The sequence below is a fragment of the Macrobrachium nipponense genome, chromosome 24, assembly GCF_015104395.2.
Source record: "Macrobrachium nipponense isolate FS-2020 chromosome 24, ASM1510439v2, whole genome shotgun sequence".
Lineage (NCBI taxonomy): Eukaryota > Metazoa > Arthropoda > Malacostraca > Decapoda > Palaemonidae > Macrobrachium > Macrobrachium nipponense.
Window position 1 is genome coordinate 69,087,446 of NC_061091.1, and position 16,050 is coordinate 69,103,495.

Here is a 16,050-nt window from a genome sequence, read left to right on the forward strand (position 1 = left end):
ATGTCCAGAGACCAAGCGTCGGCACCTCTCTCTTCCCATGCTCTCGCGAAATGTAGAAGTCTGGCTCCTACCGGTGGCTGAAGGACTTCCCTCTCACTTCTTGCTCTTGGAAGGAGCGGGAGTCTTGCCTCTGAAAGAGCCTCTTCCTCGAGGGGCTGGCTTCGAGGAAGAAGCAGATCGAAAGAGCTTCGATTTCTTCAAAGCAGAGGACCCAGAAGACGAAGTAGTTGTAGGCTTCCTAGAAGACTGTGCCAGAAGGTCTTGGGTTGCTTTCTTCTGGAGACTGGCAGCTATGTCCTTTACCATAGACTGGGGGAAGAGATGTTCTGAGAAAGGAGCGAAAAGAAGATCCGCTTTTTGCGCTGCGAGACCGACTTTGCAGTAAAATTGCAAAAAAGTGCTCTCTTCTTAAGCAGTCCCGTGCTGAAATGAGCAGCCAATTCCTCAGAACCATCCCTGACGGCCTTGTCCATGCAAGACAATACACTGGACAGCTCCCCCAGACTGATGGAATCAGAACTCCTGGACCTGGCATCCAAAACTCCTAGGCACCAGTCAAGAAAATTAAAGACCTCTAGAGTCCTGAAGAGGCCTTTAAGGTGAAAGTCTAACTTACTATGCGTCCTAAGAGACCTTAGAGGAAGACAGAAAAGATCTTCTGGCGGCATCCACAATACTACCAAAGTCTCCTTGAGCTGAGGCTGGAAGCTTAACTCCGACGTTTTCTCCCGTCTCATACCACATACCAGCTTTGCCACAAAGTCTTGAAGGTGGTAAAGCGAAAGAAGTCTTGCCTGAAGCTTTCCTCCTTTTCCATCCAATCATGGACCTTTCGAAAAGCTTGCTTCGTAGAAAAGCGACTTCTTCATTTTCACAAAGCCCGAGATCTTAGTAGCTTTGGATGACGAAAACTGAGAGGGAGGAGTTCGTGGAGCTTCAGGTTGGAAAGTGTCTGCAAAGACTGACTGTAGCAAACGAGTCAAAACCTTGTAGTCCGTCGAAACTGGAGCCAACTGCTGTTCTTCGTCCACTTCGACGAAAGCGTCACTAATTTCCTCTTCAGACACTGGAGAAGTCGGAGGAAGTAAGGAAGAGTCACGAGCTTTCTCAAAAGCGAAAGAGCGGCGAACAGGAAAGAGTTCCCGCTTCCGCTTGCGCTTGCGGAGGTGTAAAACTGACGTCCGTTAGGCGCGCGCTTGGCTTCCGAAGCCAATCTACTGGCGCCGACTGAAGCGCGCTCGACAGCAACAGGTGTACACCTGGCGTCCACTGGCGCACGCCGAGCGTCCACTAAAACCCGCTGAGCGTCCACTGGCGCTCGCTTACCTTGCACCGAATCACGCTCGGCGTCCACTAAAGCGCGCTTGACTTTCACAGAAGCGCGCTCGGCATCTAAAGAAACGCGCTTCTTATCAACAAGTTTCGTAGCAGCGGAAACAACCGCTTCACGAGAGCGAGAAACGAATTTCTCGCCTCCTCTAGAAAGTTGCTGGGGAGCAGAACGAACCTCTAGAGGGAGACTTCAAACGGAGAGAGAGACGAGCGAGGAGAGGGAGAGGAGAACGCCTTGACCTCTTAACAGGAAGATTGTCATCCTTCTTACGGCGACGTGGAACAGTCTCTCTCGAAGAAAAAACATCTCGAAGTTGCTGCTGAAGAGACTGGAGAATCTTGCTTGTAGGTGAAGCCTCCTTTTCTGGGGAGGGGCTGATCCTGCGAGTGGCGAGGGGACGCCTTCTTCCTACTCCCAGGAACCGCCACTTCACGCACCTTAGAGCGACTGCGGCGCTCGAAAGACACATCCAGGAAAGACTCCGCCTCCGAATAATCCTTACGCTTCTTCTGCGGAGGAAAAGCAGCAAACGCACTATCAGGCGACAAGAGACAGCCAAAGATTCCGGAGAACAACTTGGACGTGAAGCGTCCCGAACGCGAGCCGTCCTTTTCAGCGGACGTGATGCGTATGAGAGCTCCACCCCTTGCGCGGGGAGGAAGCTTCAGAAGAAGAAAAGCACTCCTTGAGAAGACGTGCACGCGCACGCTCCTTGGCAGTCTGTGTAGGTTCATCAGAAGCTGCCGAAGGCACGCCAGATCGGTGGGGGTTCCTCGTAACCCTCCTTCGACTTTCAACATCCTCTCTTCCCGTAACCTGGGAGTCAAGCATAGGTCTAGGTCTAGAGGCGGAATGAGGCCGATCTGACGCACCCTCCACTACACAAGGGGCACTTTCACTGCACTTCTCTTCACTTTTGCTCTCTAGAGCTAACACTTTTGATTCTAAGTTACGAATCGATTCAAGAATTAGCGATAAAGTATTACCTTCTACCGACACTGCTTCGGGGGCCGGAGGCAACACTACAGGGGTAGGAGCATAATCTACAGAAGGAGGGTTAGCAGGAGAATCATTAAAATCTTGCCTACCTGAAACACTCCTGGAGGAAGACCTCCTTAACCTATCTCGCTCAAGTTTCTTAAGATAGGTTTCATATGCCTTCCACTCAGACTCTGTTAATCTTTCACACTCCTTACAACGACTTTCAAACGTACATTCATTCCCCCTGCAAACCTTACAAACAGAATGTGGGTCTACTGAAGCTTTCAGTAGCCTACCTCTACATTCGGACATAGAACAAAATCTAGCGCTAGCAGAACTAGACCCTGACATCTTGATCAAAGAAAAATCAATACCAAATTCAAATCAATCCAAAGTCAACGTGTGCCAAGCCACCGATCCAATTCAGATACCAAAGAAAAAACCAAAAGGGATACTCAAGTAGCTAGTAAGTTTCCAAAATCTGGACGGAGGTGCTGCAAACAGGTGTTTCCAGCACCGGCGACAGAAAAATTATGAATAGAAAATGGGAATGGTTCCTGATACCCGCCTCCCAGCGGCGGGAATGGGTACTAACCACCTGACTCCCACTGCGTGTGTCGTAAGTGTTTAAATTTCTGTCGGATTCGGAAAAATACAGCTATATATATATCTGACAGGTAAGTTTCATGAACAAAATATGAGTTTCTTAAAAATATGAGTTATACTGTACCTTTTATCATTTCTGGTTTATACTGCTTCTGTAACTGAGTGAAAAATTCTTGATAGAACTGCTGAGCTGCCTCTCCTCCCATTGCGTGACGGTAATCAGGTTTGTTACCCTTTAACTCGCAGTATAAAGTAAACTGTTTAGAGGGAGAGATACAGTTGTTATAACAATTATAGTAGAGGCATATCAAAAGATTTTCAATTACACTGAGGAAAAAAAATATATGGACCTATGTAGTTTTAATTTTTTTTCAAATGCCTGATTAAAAAATTCTGCAATGGTATTATTTCTCTGACCCTGTCACTAAAAATAATTTAATTATTTTATCAGCAGATCTACTTTTCATCTGTTAATTTTCTATCTTATAGGGAGATCAAAATATGTAACAGGCCTGGAAGGATATGCATTGCCAATATGTAAAGTTGAACAAAATATATGTTTTATACAATAAAAGCAGTAGTGCTTCATTTGTTTCCACCTCCTGCAAAAAGCTAAACACTACAACTCCTTGTGAAGAATTCTTAATCTAATTTGCAGAGAATGTCTCAACATTTTTAATTAGTCTCCAAATACAGTAGTCCCCCCTTAGTCCACCATATGGGCCACCCCAAAAAATACTTAATCGAAAATTCTAAATAGTTTCTCAAGATTCCATCTGCCTGATAAGAGAGTAAAGCTGTAACCAGATGGTAACTTGGGCCACATTGTGCCCAGAACTGTACAATAAATGATTCTCCCTTTGTTCTCACAACCCTCCTTATCTATCTCTCCAAACAGTGCACACAGTCTGCCTCTAACATTCTTACTGTCTGCATTCATTCGTTGCCACGGTTTATCAGATAAATATATCTTCATTTGAGAAAGCCCTATAATGGCCCAAAGGCATAAAAGTACCTGTAGTGATGGTGGTAGTGCCTCAAACCCAATGAGAAATTAAATTCTTGATATGACAAATCCAAAAACTTGTATGTAGAGGTTCCCTGGATATTTGAGAAGAATAAATATTCAATTCATGAAGTGCTAAAATTCATGGAAAACTATTTGCTAGGTATTTATCAACTAGCTTTTTCGTAAATCCCACAAGAAAAAATAAAACTAAAAATCCAACTTGTTTCACCTTTAGTGAAGATATCAAGAGGACTGATACTTATGTAGAGGGGAAAAATTTACATTATGTTGAATTGACAACACTAACCTCAGCTGCAGGCATGTTCCAAGGTGCTGCCCTGATATAAGGCTAATATTTTTTCAAGTGGCTATGATTTTTGTACTGTTGCACTAACATACGTAATGTCAATATCTTATACTATGTATCAGTCCTCTTACAGTAACTAGAGTGTAATTGGTTAGGATACCCTTTACTGTGTATCCTATTACTGTAATTTTTCATGTGGTATCTCTACATATATACAATGGTCCCCATATTCACGCGGGGGATGCGTACCAGACCACACCCCCCCCCCCCCCCCACCCCCCCCCCCATGAATATTTAGAACCCGCGAATAGTTGAAACCCCTATAAAAATGCTTTAAACCTCCTATTTTGTTAGTTAAAAGTCAAGAAAAACCCACTGAAAATTTGTATACCTGGTTTTTTTAAGTTTTATCACAAAAAGTGCATTTTATGATGAAATAGATGAAAAAAAAAAAAAACAGGAATTTGTGGATATTTCTCATAGAAAAGTATCGCAAATAGTCTAATTCTCCACAAATAAGGGGGGGGAAATGTTCCTGAGAGAAATCCGCGCATACAGGGGTCCACTGTAATATGTATATGTGCATGATAATCACATCAAATGTGGGGTCTGTGATGGGTTGATATTATCTATGGTAGGTTCTGGAACTTATCTACTGCAGACAAATAGGGATTACTGTATTCCATAAAAATGCCGATGCTAAAAATGGTGTTTTGAATCAACTGTAGCATTAGAAGTTAAATAAGAGATTTATTTCAATATTCTTACCTGGGATACACTTAATATTTCGAACCCAGCATCTTTAACACTAACTTGCCAGCGTTTTCCATTAGCATCTTCAAATAAACGAGTATTTAATATTTTTCGAACTCTGAAAAAATGGACATTACACTAAAAAAATTGGAAAGTTACAAGAAATACCAATGTGAGACATCACTCCAGGAAAATCTTTGGGTCACAGAAATTACAATGTACCACCTACTGCATATTCATTACTGTGGCTTCCATAATCATTACCATCATAATCACATTCTAAAACTTCCTCTTAATTTGTGTATTGTCTACAGGAATCTGTTTCCCTTTATCCCACTAGGAGCGATGCCATTTTTTAGCTTATTTGTGTATCGTCTACAGGAATCTGTTTCCCTTTATCCCCCTAGGAGCGATGCCATTTTTAACTTAGAAAATTTTAAAAATTAAAAAATTTATTTAGAAGATATTACCTTTTAAGTAACTTATGCACATGAAATTTAAGTTCTAATGAAACTATTATTCACTCGTTATAATCCTACTTGATAATTATTGCAGGTTTATTTAAATTCAGCTAGTTCTCAGTAATCTTGTCATAACTGTGAAAAAGAAATACAATCTCTATTGCATTCATTACTGTTTAAAAACATATATTGTTAAAAAAAGTCAAATGTAATTCATCAACCAAAACACTGAAATACTTACATATATTCCATGTCAGCTGGAGTGTCATTTTTATGAATACCAATCAAGACACACAATCCACGTCCAATAGAGCTTACCAGTTCACCCCCAACTAAAAATAAATAAAAATAAAATATTAGTACAGCATATTAAATGGCTACTACCATTACACTATAAAAATGTTAGGTAAGTTCAACAGGTAAATAAGGGTACAAGATTCGTTATTAATTATCATTCCAAGAAAAGTACCCTTACAGCCAACTCCTTTTTTTTTCCACACGTTATATTTGTGTATACTTGCAAATTCCCATAATTTGTAAGTCTGCTGTTGCTACCTCCATAACCTACCATTTGTTAAGCTATGTGCTTAGTCTAATGCCTCTATTAAGGCTGGATATTAAAAAAAAAATCTTGTAAAAGAACTAATATTATGTATTTTTGCAAACTAACCTGTCAACACTATATTATAATGGCATATACAAGAACTACCAGCTATGAGCAATTGAGGAAATTTTCCCATGCAACAGATACAGATTGTTGCTGTTGCAGTTTGACAATTTGAAATATGTTCATTAGGCATTAACTGTAATTATTTTATCAAAAGTATGTTACAACAGCCCTTGGGTGAAAGTCTAGTTAGCAGATTTTACATGGGAAGAATTCAAATCATATTTAATGTTATACCTTAGCAATTACTTACTACTTCCAGTCATCAGGCTTTGTTGCCTTTCCATATTCTGAAAAACAACCTAGTTAGTTACAAGGCCTTATTTCAGTTTCAGCTAAATTCATCTCTCCTGTGATTCCATCAAAACTTAACAAAAGTGTTCTGCCCAGAGTTTTCTTCAGATATTGACCCCCCATCCCCTCTCCTGTTATATGATTTCCTCTAATATTTTTAGGCCATTTATTTTCACCATTTAACGAACTAAAAATCTGTGGAAAACAAGGAGGAACTTTCTTACTTTCTATGAAATATGACAAATTTCCAATTAATTTTTATTTTTCATTGCTAACAAACTTACGGTCTTAATGTGAGGTTAAATCTTCTAGTGCCAGCTAGAAACTGGTAATAATCATAAAATTGTAGTACAAGGTATTGGTGGCAACGGGGTTTGGCTCTCAGGTTAGAGAGGAGGAAACAACAGTAGGAATCCAATGCAAAAACCAGACACTGTATGTTAAGTATATCTTAGTTTTACCAGACCACTGAGCTGATTAACATCTCTCCTAGGGCTGGCCCGAAGGATTAGATATTTTTTCGCGGCTAGAAACCAATTGGTCACCTAGCAACGGGACCTACAGCTTATTGTGGGATCCGAACCACACTATATCAAGAGATGAATTTCTATCACCAGAAATAAATTCCTCTGATTCTGCGCTGGCAGAGCCGGGAATTGAACTTCGGACCACCGGATTGGCAGCCGAGCGCAAAATCCACTCATCCAGCAAGGAAGTCAGACACTTTATGATGATACAATATAGCCTGAGTGCTTTCTCTATGTTATACCAAGGCCACATGCACACAACCATTTATTCAAACTACAGAATCTGCAACTTGCTGAAACAATGCTGCGCATCAAAAGTAAGTCAAGCTTACACGTACCACATAAAAAATACTTTAGACACAATAAGCAAAATGTAATGTAATACATGACGGTGTCTTCAAAAGTTCAATTCATATATTATGTACAAATGAAGATGAAAGTTAGGTGATACTACTGTAATGCAGTATCTGCTTGTCATTTTAAATATGGTAGTATTTGATAACCTTACCTCATTTAAAGATTTAATAAATGAACAACAAAACTCTTCCCTGACATGTAGTATTGTCAGTGCAACATGCATGAAACATTCAAACATAGTGGGTGGAGCAATATGTATTATGTAACTAATATGCTCTGAAGTACAAAGCTTCAGATGCGTATATCAAAAATAACATAAAAACCTTCAATGTTTTCTGAAAAAATCACCACAAAAATAAACTGGACCCACCACCATTTGAAAAAGAATGAGTAACAATGCAAAGTGATAGATCCCATGTGCTGCATGGGAATGTACTCTGTAGATTTAAACACTACTATAAAGTATTCAGAAAACAAACTATTCCATTCTAATTTATTTTACAACTTTTTTTTATTAAATAACTCTGCAAGACTTACTACAGTTAACCACAGTTTTGAAAAATAAAACATACAAGACTTGTACTAAACCTGTAACAGAAGCACGTTGTACCCTTTGTATAACAGCTCTCATGGTTTACCAGAATTGAAGCCTCAATGCTAGAGATGCACCTTCCACACCCTTGCCTTTCACGTGACCATAACCTGTAACAATACAAAATCAAATGTAACTTCAGACACTAAATATTCATATCTTTTACCTTGAATCTAAAGTGCAACCTTATTTAAGGAAACAATTCAGCTCAGCTCTGCAGAAAATTCCTACACTGGATCAATTTAACTAAAGCAGCGATATAAAATACCTTACTCAAAGGATTGCTATATTGCCCGTGGTCAAGCTAATGTTGACAATACCAAACAGACTGTACTTGACTTTGGGTAGTGATGTCATTTGGGTAACATCTATTAGCATTAGTAATGACATATAATCATCCCAGTGACTGATACCATGTAGGCACTCCACTTAAGAAATGCCCTTACATGTTCTCTACATTGGATGAAAAACTAGTGCCTCCACTGGAGTGTTAGGAATATACATACAAAACTATAAAAACCACTTACCTTCATGAATTATAGGACTTTAGTTGCACCAGAGGATGGGCTACTTGCAAAATCAGCCCACAAACTTCACCTCCAAAATAACTGTATCTTCAGCTTGTCTAAATCTATGCAATTTATGCAAATACACCACCATCCACACCACAGCAAATACCAAATTACACTTGAATTCTGTATTGCTGGTCATACATTATCTTTACATAAAGCTTCTAATGTAACTCCATCATCCAACAACAAGCATCACTGAACTTTGATTTTTTCCATAACTGCCTTCGGGAAACCACTTAAGCTTCTAACCAATATATAATAAGCTTAAAACACTTATTAATGGCACAAATTCATCAAAACCGCAACTAAGATCTGAATGCAGTACCACAGTGCCTTCAAATGGCAGCTTTTCTTTTTCCATGCAATGCATGCACATGAAAAATTTATATTTCAATTACGTAACTTAATATTCCCTTAAATGGCACCAGATATAAGTTTCACAATGATGAACTCGCTTCCATTGCAACTTTCACTTCAGATCATATTCACCCAAACTTGCTGTCAACTTCAAGTATTGGTTGAGAAGAGATGAAATTAGCACTTACCACCCCACAAAAGTCACTTATGAACTGAAAAATCAATAGACTCAGTAAACTATACTATTTTAGTGAGTTCTGAGTTGTCATTTTCATAGTCACTTTCTTTGAATGTTTTATGAGCAAGAAGGATAATGTAAAATGTTCCTCTTGAAGAAAAATTCTACCACTTCATCATGAATAATATCAGCACACAGTAGCCTGAAATTATCCATGAACTTGCTTTCTAAACGGTCTCAGTACTTGTAATCTCTTCCAAAGCCACTGAAATGTCTTTTCACTCAATAAAGTTGTCTAAAAACAATTTCCATCAAAACGCACTTGTCTCTGAAGCAACTATGTAGGTGTATGATAATATTCTTTGGCAAACACCAAGAAATAAATACAGTATGTATACACTTAGTACGATTGAATATGATTACCAACTCGGTAAAAAAAGACCACTGGTATTGTATTGGGGGCACCAGTGTAGGAATTATCACTTTGAAAAAAATTCAAATTACAAATTTATTGGGATACCATCCATATCCACAGAAATTTGGACTTCCAACTTCAAAACATTCACAAGCACTGTGCTCATTACATAAAATAGACTTTTCTTTCTAAGTCTTGATGCATATGCTACTAGAGCAAATTGAATTCATGCCCATATTTTCAAATAACACTTATGCTCCATGTTTGCACACTGCATCTCTTTATGCACTGAATTTTCATCGCTCATACAGCTCATGGCATAAAATACCATAACTGCTATTCCACTCCCGCTTTTGGATTCCTTGTAGTATAATGTGAAATGGTATACACTTCCACCCACCGTATTGGTGACTTCAAAAACAAACATCACTTCACAAGTAGTACAGATCTAAAATTTACAATGAAACACTTCAAACTATAAATGCACAGTAGTTTCCCACCCAGGGACCAACTACCCATAAATGCTGGTATACTGTAGCATATACAGTACTGTGCGTGTCTTCTTAAGAAAGCCATTAGGACAGTGGAAAGTAAAAATAAATTAATGCTACGTAACTCTTATCAATAAAGAAACAAGTAACCTAAGTCCTGTTTTATTTCTTAAATAAGTATATATACAATGAAATAAATAATTAATATTAGTACTTACTTAACCTAAGTCCTGTTGTATTTCTTAAATAACTAGTGTATACTATGAAATAACTCATTAATATTACTTACTTGTCACTAACAAACACACTCAACCCAATTAAAATGAGATATGTACTGTGCTATAACAGATATAGAAATAAAAACCTTATTTAATCTTAAAACCCAGTGGGCTTGATACAACCAAATGCTGATTTTCAACTAGAAAACAAGCAAAGCAGTGATTTCACTGCAGCTAAGAAACAAAAGGCTGCTCTGTCTGCTGGAATACCCCCAATCAAAAGTTCTATTGTTAACAGCATTCTACAGTAGCTCACGTGGACACGTTGTCAAAAGTGAAAGGGAGTCAAGGTTGAATGACTTAAGCTTCAGAATTGGTCTCCAACACCTGAACGACTCAAAAGTTTTACTGAAATTATAACTGGTGTCTCCTTTTCACACTTTCAGCACATATGCTGCATATGGATCTTTTTTAAGACCTGCTTAAAAAAGAAAGAGAAAAAAAAAGTATGAAGTTCCTTACCTGCAACTCTGAAGTACTACCTTGAAAAATTCAAGTTCTCTTAGTGCTTTAAACAGTATTGTTATCCAAACAACATATATGATCACTGACTGGTTTCCTGCAAGTCACAGGTCAACTCAAACCTTACTCTCCGAGTTAAATCTAAGATGAAAAATACTGTTCCTACTTCTTTCACCTCACACAAAACCTACAGTTTAGTAGGTTACAGCAAGCATTTCATTCATTTCCTCTTTTAAAGATGAAATAAGCAAGAATAATTTGTAGTTGAACACTAACACCATGCAATTTTTTTAATCACTGTCCCATAAATATGAATAAGAAACTGGAACATACTCTAATTACAGCGAGTTAGTTGTTCATTTGGACTTTTCAAGAGATATCTCTCAAAGTATTCACTTTTTGTGCCTATAAAGATCCGCATCTCTGATACATGCCAAAACACACAGCACCATCTAAAGTAAACTAAAAGACACACTAAACTTCACTTTCTCTTCGATTATAGTTACTCATTGTAGTTTCTCTTCGTTGAATGAAAACCAACATGTTGAGAGATGGAACTGAAAGGTACCTCCATGGCAATTTTCATGACATCAGAAGCTTCCTCAGGTATAAAATATGATCCAGAAGCCGATTACACACAAAATGATTTTGGTGCATGCAAATTTATATGTATCAGAGCAGGGAATATGGCAACATATATGCACCAATCTTATGGAAATTCAAATTGGTTTACAATCAATGGCAGAGCTTTGAATTGATGCAATGCCCCTCCAAATAAAACAATATCATGTGGACTGCCAGGGAGTAGTATGAATTAATCACATTCGGGAAAAGTAGGGACTTCCAACATCATGAAATGAATAGAGAACTGGTTTATCTATACGTAGATACAAAGTGAAAGGACATTATTATTACTATGTATTATTATTATTTCACTAGAAGAAACCTATTCACGGGGAACACGCCCACAGGGCCACTGACTTGAATGTCAAGCTTCCAAAGAATGTTGGTTTCAACCTCCCATCACAGACCCCACACAGCAGCAGTAACTGATAGCGACTCAGAGCCAGCGATTTTTCATAGCCCTTGAGGGGAGGCGCAAACTAGTGACATCTGAGCACCATGAAAAAAATAGGACCTTATTTACCTTGCACAAGCTTAACAACAAAAAATTTAACTTATATTTGTTTGCATCTACACTTTTGCTATTTTTATCAAAATAAAACTATTGGCAGGCTGGATAGTAAAAAGGGGACTGCTGAACATCTCTATCAGTAACATCCAGCATGTGACACCATAAAAAACTGTAGAACTCACCCCTAAGGAAATCCATGCTACTGCAGACAATAAATGAGGAAGTTTAAAATCTATAATTACTCTTGTTAATGAGGAATGTCACTTGTAAAACTATGGTTTGTACTTCAGAATCTGTGTTTCATATTTATGGTCTATCATGCAACACTTTTTCAAATTACAGGTAGCTTTGATTTCCACCAAATCAAACCAGTTTGGAATTGGAAACTGTCCAAGTAAATCATATTTGGAAAATAATCATTTATTTCTACCTGGTTGGTATAGACATACATTTTGTTCCTAAACCTTAACTAATGTTTTCTTTTAATGGGATAATAACTACCTTTTACAAAGTTCCTAATTTTAAAAGTAAATTAACTTCCCCTATTAAATGCATACATTCCTGGGTACAAGTGAATTACTGACATTTATGAAGAGCAAACAGACTACTGTACATCTGGCTATACCACAAAGTAAAGCTAACTAAATATACTCCTTTAATTGGTTCAGAATATAATACGTACACATGGCATATTTTAATGTTGTTCTGATGCTTATAGACTGATTAGAATGTTTTATGTTTCCACATCCTTTCAGGCCTGCATAATGATTAATCATAAAACATGATGTGAAATACTGGTCAAACAGTCTGCAATCATGCATCACCAAAATCACAAATTACTTATTCCAAGGCATACTTAACAAAATCTGTTGCCAGCAACTGGTGAACATCCGTGACATATACAATCAAAGTGTTTCCATAAAAAAAATTGCCAAATACTGTATATCCCGGTACATTGAATATATATGTCTCCCTCACAGATGATCCCCAGACTTGGTCTTTTGTCACAAAAGGAGAAAGTCAGAGGTTTGAGAGGTGGATATTAAATGTATGACTGACAGGTTTGTATGAAAAACTACTTTAATTTTACTACAAGATCATTGTTCATCATAACTCCAGTAATCACATGATTCCATGATTTGCTATGAAGTTTAATAAGTTTAGGGTCTTATCTCTGTGCTGGTAAGGATGGAGGTTGTGTTTTGTTTTAATTTCATTAAGAAATGCAGAAATGCAAACCAACATAGACGCAAGAGCACAGAAATCTGGAAGACATCTGTGAAATCTTTGAACTAGTGAACAGAGCATAAAATTTGGAAGGGAACAGAAATTTAATCTCTTTTCAAAAAACACTGTCACAATAATTATAAAAAATTTGATCATCAGTGTTAAACCAGCATCCCTGGTAAACACTCAAGTTATGAGCAATGGCTGATGTAGAAAGAGTTCTGAACAAAAATTCTCTTTAACAGTCTTGCCTCTTCTCTGCAGCTTACCCAAAAATTCTTTACAATGACCTGCCTATTTCCATTAATATGTAAAAGGCTAGAGTTTTGAGACTTCCTCATCACTGTGGTTAAGATATACAACGTCAGGTACATCCAACTACCATACTGAAGACCACTAAGACAAGCGTTCAACACACACACAACACAAGACAACTGTCAGGTCTATTTGAGGAAGCAATCATCAGCTAGAAAACAACCCTCTGTGCCAAGCCTAACAATTTTACAAGTCAGGAAATGTCATGTTAACTATCACTAAGGAAACTGGTAAATCCCTTAAGCTGGAAGGAAAATCCTCAAATTCACAGAATGGTTAAGAATGTCCAAACTTTGGTTGTTGCAACATGCCCAGGTCTACCAGGCCTGGAACAACACCTACCTCTACAAGAGTTGTCATTACCAAGGAGAAAATGTTGTAAATCAAAAGAGAATTTAAACCTTAGTTGTCAACCTTGAAGCTTACTTGGTCGCACAATGGTCTAACAGAAGAGCTTCCTAATCATGACTGTTACTAAATCTAACTCCTGATGCTACTGTAGTAATCTATTCAGAGACTAAAACTTGCCAGACAGTACTGATAGACCTGAAAATACATTTATTTCTCATCCTGTTGCTGGTAATCAGTTTCTTGCAAACACCACTGATCCAACATATATGTATGGGTTGTGTTGTAGCTACCTCTAATATCATTCATTTATCTGAATATTACCAGTTTTACCTCCACTTAATGCCCTAGTGTAGTGGGAACCTTCTCAACAGAGATGAATACAAGGTGTAGTAGTTCTTAAAAGTAGGATGACCTAAGATGAAAATGTATGCATCCTATCGATCCATTGAAAAAAGCATTCTGCAAGTAATGCTATAACAATGTGTCCCTTGTCAAACCTTGAACTACTTCTTTGTAAAAGCATTCTGACTAATAAAATGTTTCTTCAAGACACCATCATGGCTTTGCAAAGGCAGACAGCAATGACAATAAATTCCAAAGATGTATTTGATAACACAACTTGTGTTAACCAATACATACATCATGATTTCCTTGTGCTGCAAGTCAGATTCGGGAGAAAAAAAAGTGTGACTAACAATGATGGACAGATATGTAGACAATCTCATTTCGAGAATAATTATGCAAGACAGTCTACTTTTTCACAAAGCTGAACTGAAATCCTTTACTCTTTGTAGGAGTTGCAATGACAAGATTAAACATGACATACGCATGGTCAAATTTACATATGTACAAACAATATCCCTGCATTCACACGTGTGATACAAATACTTGTGTACATTAATACATTAAACCAAAATCCTCTCAACAGTGTAAAAGTGACAATGACCTGGTAAACCTGACATGCTTAGCAGATCTATGTTAAGACAAAAAATATCCCTGTGTAACCAGTTTAAGTGAAATCTTTACAATTCCAATGACAGTTTATGCGTGACATACAAATTGAGGGATACATGGACACATGGTATTACGAAATGAAGATATTTTATAATATGTGACTTTGTAATTTGTGGAACGAACATAGTATCTGAGTTTGAAGAGAGACTTCTCATTTTTTGTTTCATTTGTGGATTTATTTCAGTTAGCCAAGTGTAGTTTCAATGATCCAATTTCTATGTGGCAGGTTTGTCTGGGTGTAATACTGTTAATATTGATTTATTTACTTCAATTTTCCCTGATAGATAGAATCTTGCTTATCTCTTGGAATAAAGCCTATTTCTGTAGTTTGGAATTTAATTAAGTGCCTAAGCTCATTTTGGCAGTTGTCTTATATAATAGTTAGGGGTTTCAGGTCGGCCAACGTTACCATTTTTAATTTATAAGTTGGGTTTTGCCCACCTTTATAACACATATCTATGGATGACAACCTACCCTTGCACCAAATTTCATTGAAATCCTTTCAGCTGCAACGGCAAGATAAGTGCGACATACAAATTGGGGGACAGACTAACATACAATATCTTTGTACACATCCATACAAGTGTGTCTATGTTTGTACCATGTTTAATCAAAATCATTTCATCTCTGAAGAAGTTGCAATGATAGGATTGGTGTGACCTACACACTGACAGACAGACTGACAACATCCCTACAAACACATTTAAGAATGACAGTATAACTTTGTACCAAATTCAACTGAAATCTAGCTGCAATGACAGATAGTCTACCTTTGTATAAGTTTAACTGAAATAATTTCTGCTGAAAAGACTAGGTAGCTGTGACATATGAAGCCACAGGCTCACAGACAGACAAATCTCATGTATATTACTGGATGAGAGTAGTCTACCCGTGTCCAAAGTTTAACTGAAATACTTTCAGCTGCGATAATTAGGTAAGTGATGTACAATCTGGGGGACACAGATAGACTGACAAAATTTCTTCATGACATTTACACATCATAATCTTTGTACCAAGGATAACGGATAGTGTGACATACACCCTGAGGGACACACAAACAGACAGACAATCTTTAAATTTCCATCTATGCATGATAGCAGTTTAGCTTTGTATCAAGTTTAACTCAAATCCTTTGTCCTGGTAAAAGTTGTGATGACTAGGTAAAAGTAACATATGCTTCTTGGGGTACGCATAAATAAAATTAAAACACTAAACCAAAGCAAGAGGTCCTGTCCCTCTGAAGAAGCGATGTCGATGTAGAGTTAACTTCGTATCTAATGCAACAGCATCTTTCCCAAGGAAGTTCAACACGGCAACAATGAGGGCTTGTCTAAAAACATTGTTTGTTTGTATGGAGTTTTTACGTTG

At 37.7% G+C, this 16,050-nt stretch overlaps 1 protein-coding gene across 1 annotated transcript in view; it reads right to left on the reverse strand.

The window, feature by feature from the left end:
- The window catches only part of LOC135205766 (D-aminoacyl-tRNA deacylase 1-like), a 46,210-nt gene that overhangs the window by 7,893 nt on the left and 22,267 nt on the right, over positions 1–16,050 (reverse strand). The window contains exons 2-5 of the mRNA XM_064236907.1: positions 7,884–7,997; positions 5,692–5,782; positions 5,005–5,107; positions 3,045–3,177 (exon numbers count right to left, since the gene is read on the reverse strand). Of these exons, the coding sequence (XP_064092977.1) occupies positions 3,045–3,177; positions 5,005–5,107; positions 5,692–5,782; positions 7,884–7,926 (370 nt within the window). The 5' untranslated portion in view covers positions 7,927–7,997. The remainder of the gene's footprint in view (positions 1–3,044; positions 3,178–5,004; positions 5,108–5,691; positions 5,783–7,883; positions 7,998–16,050) is intronic.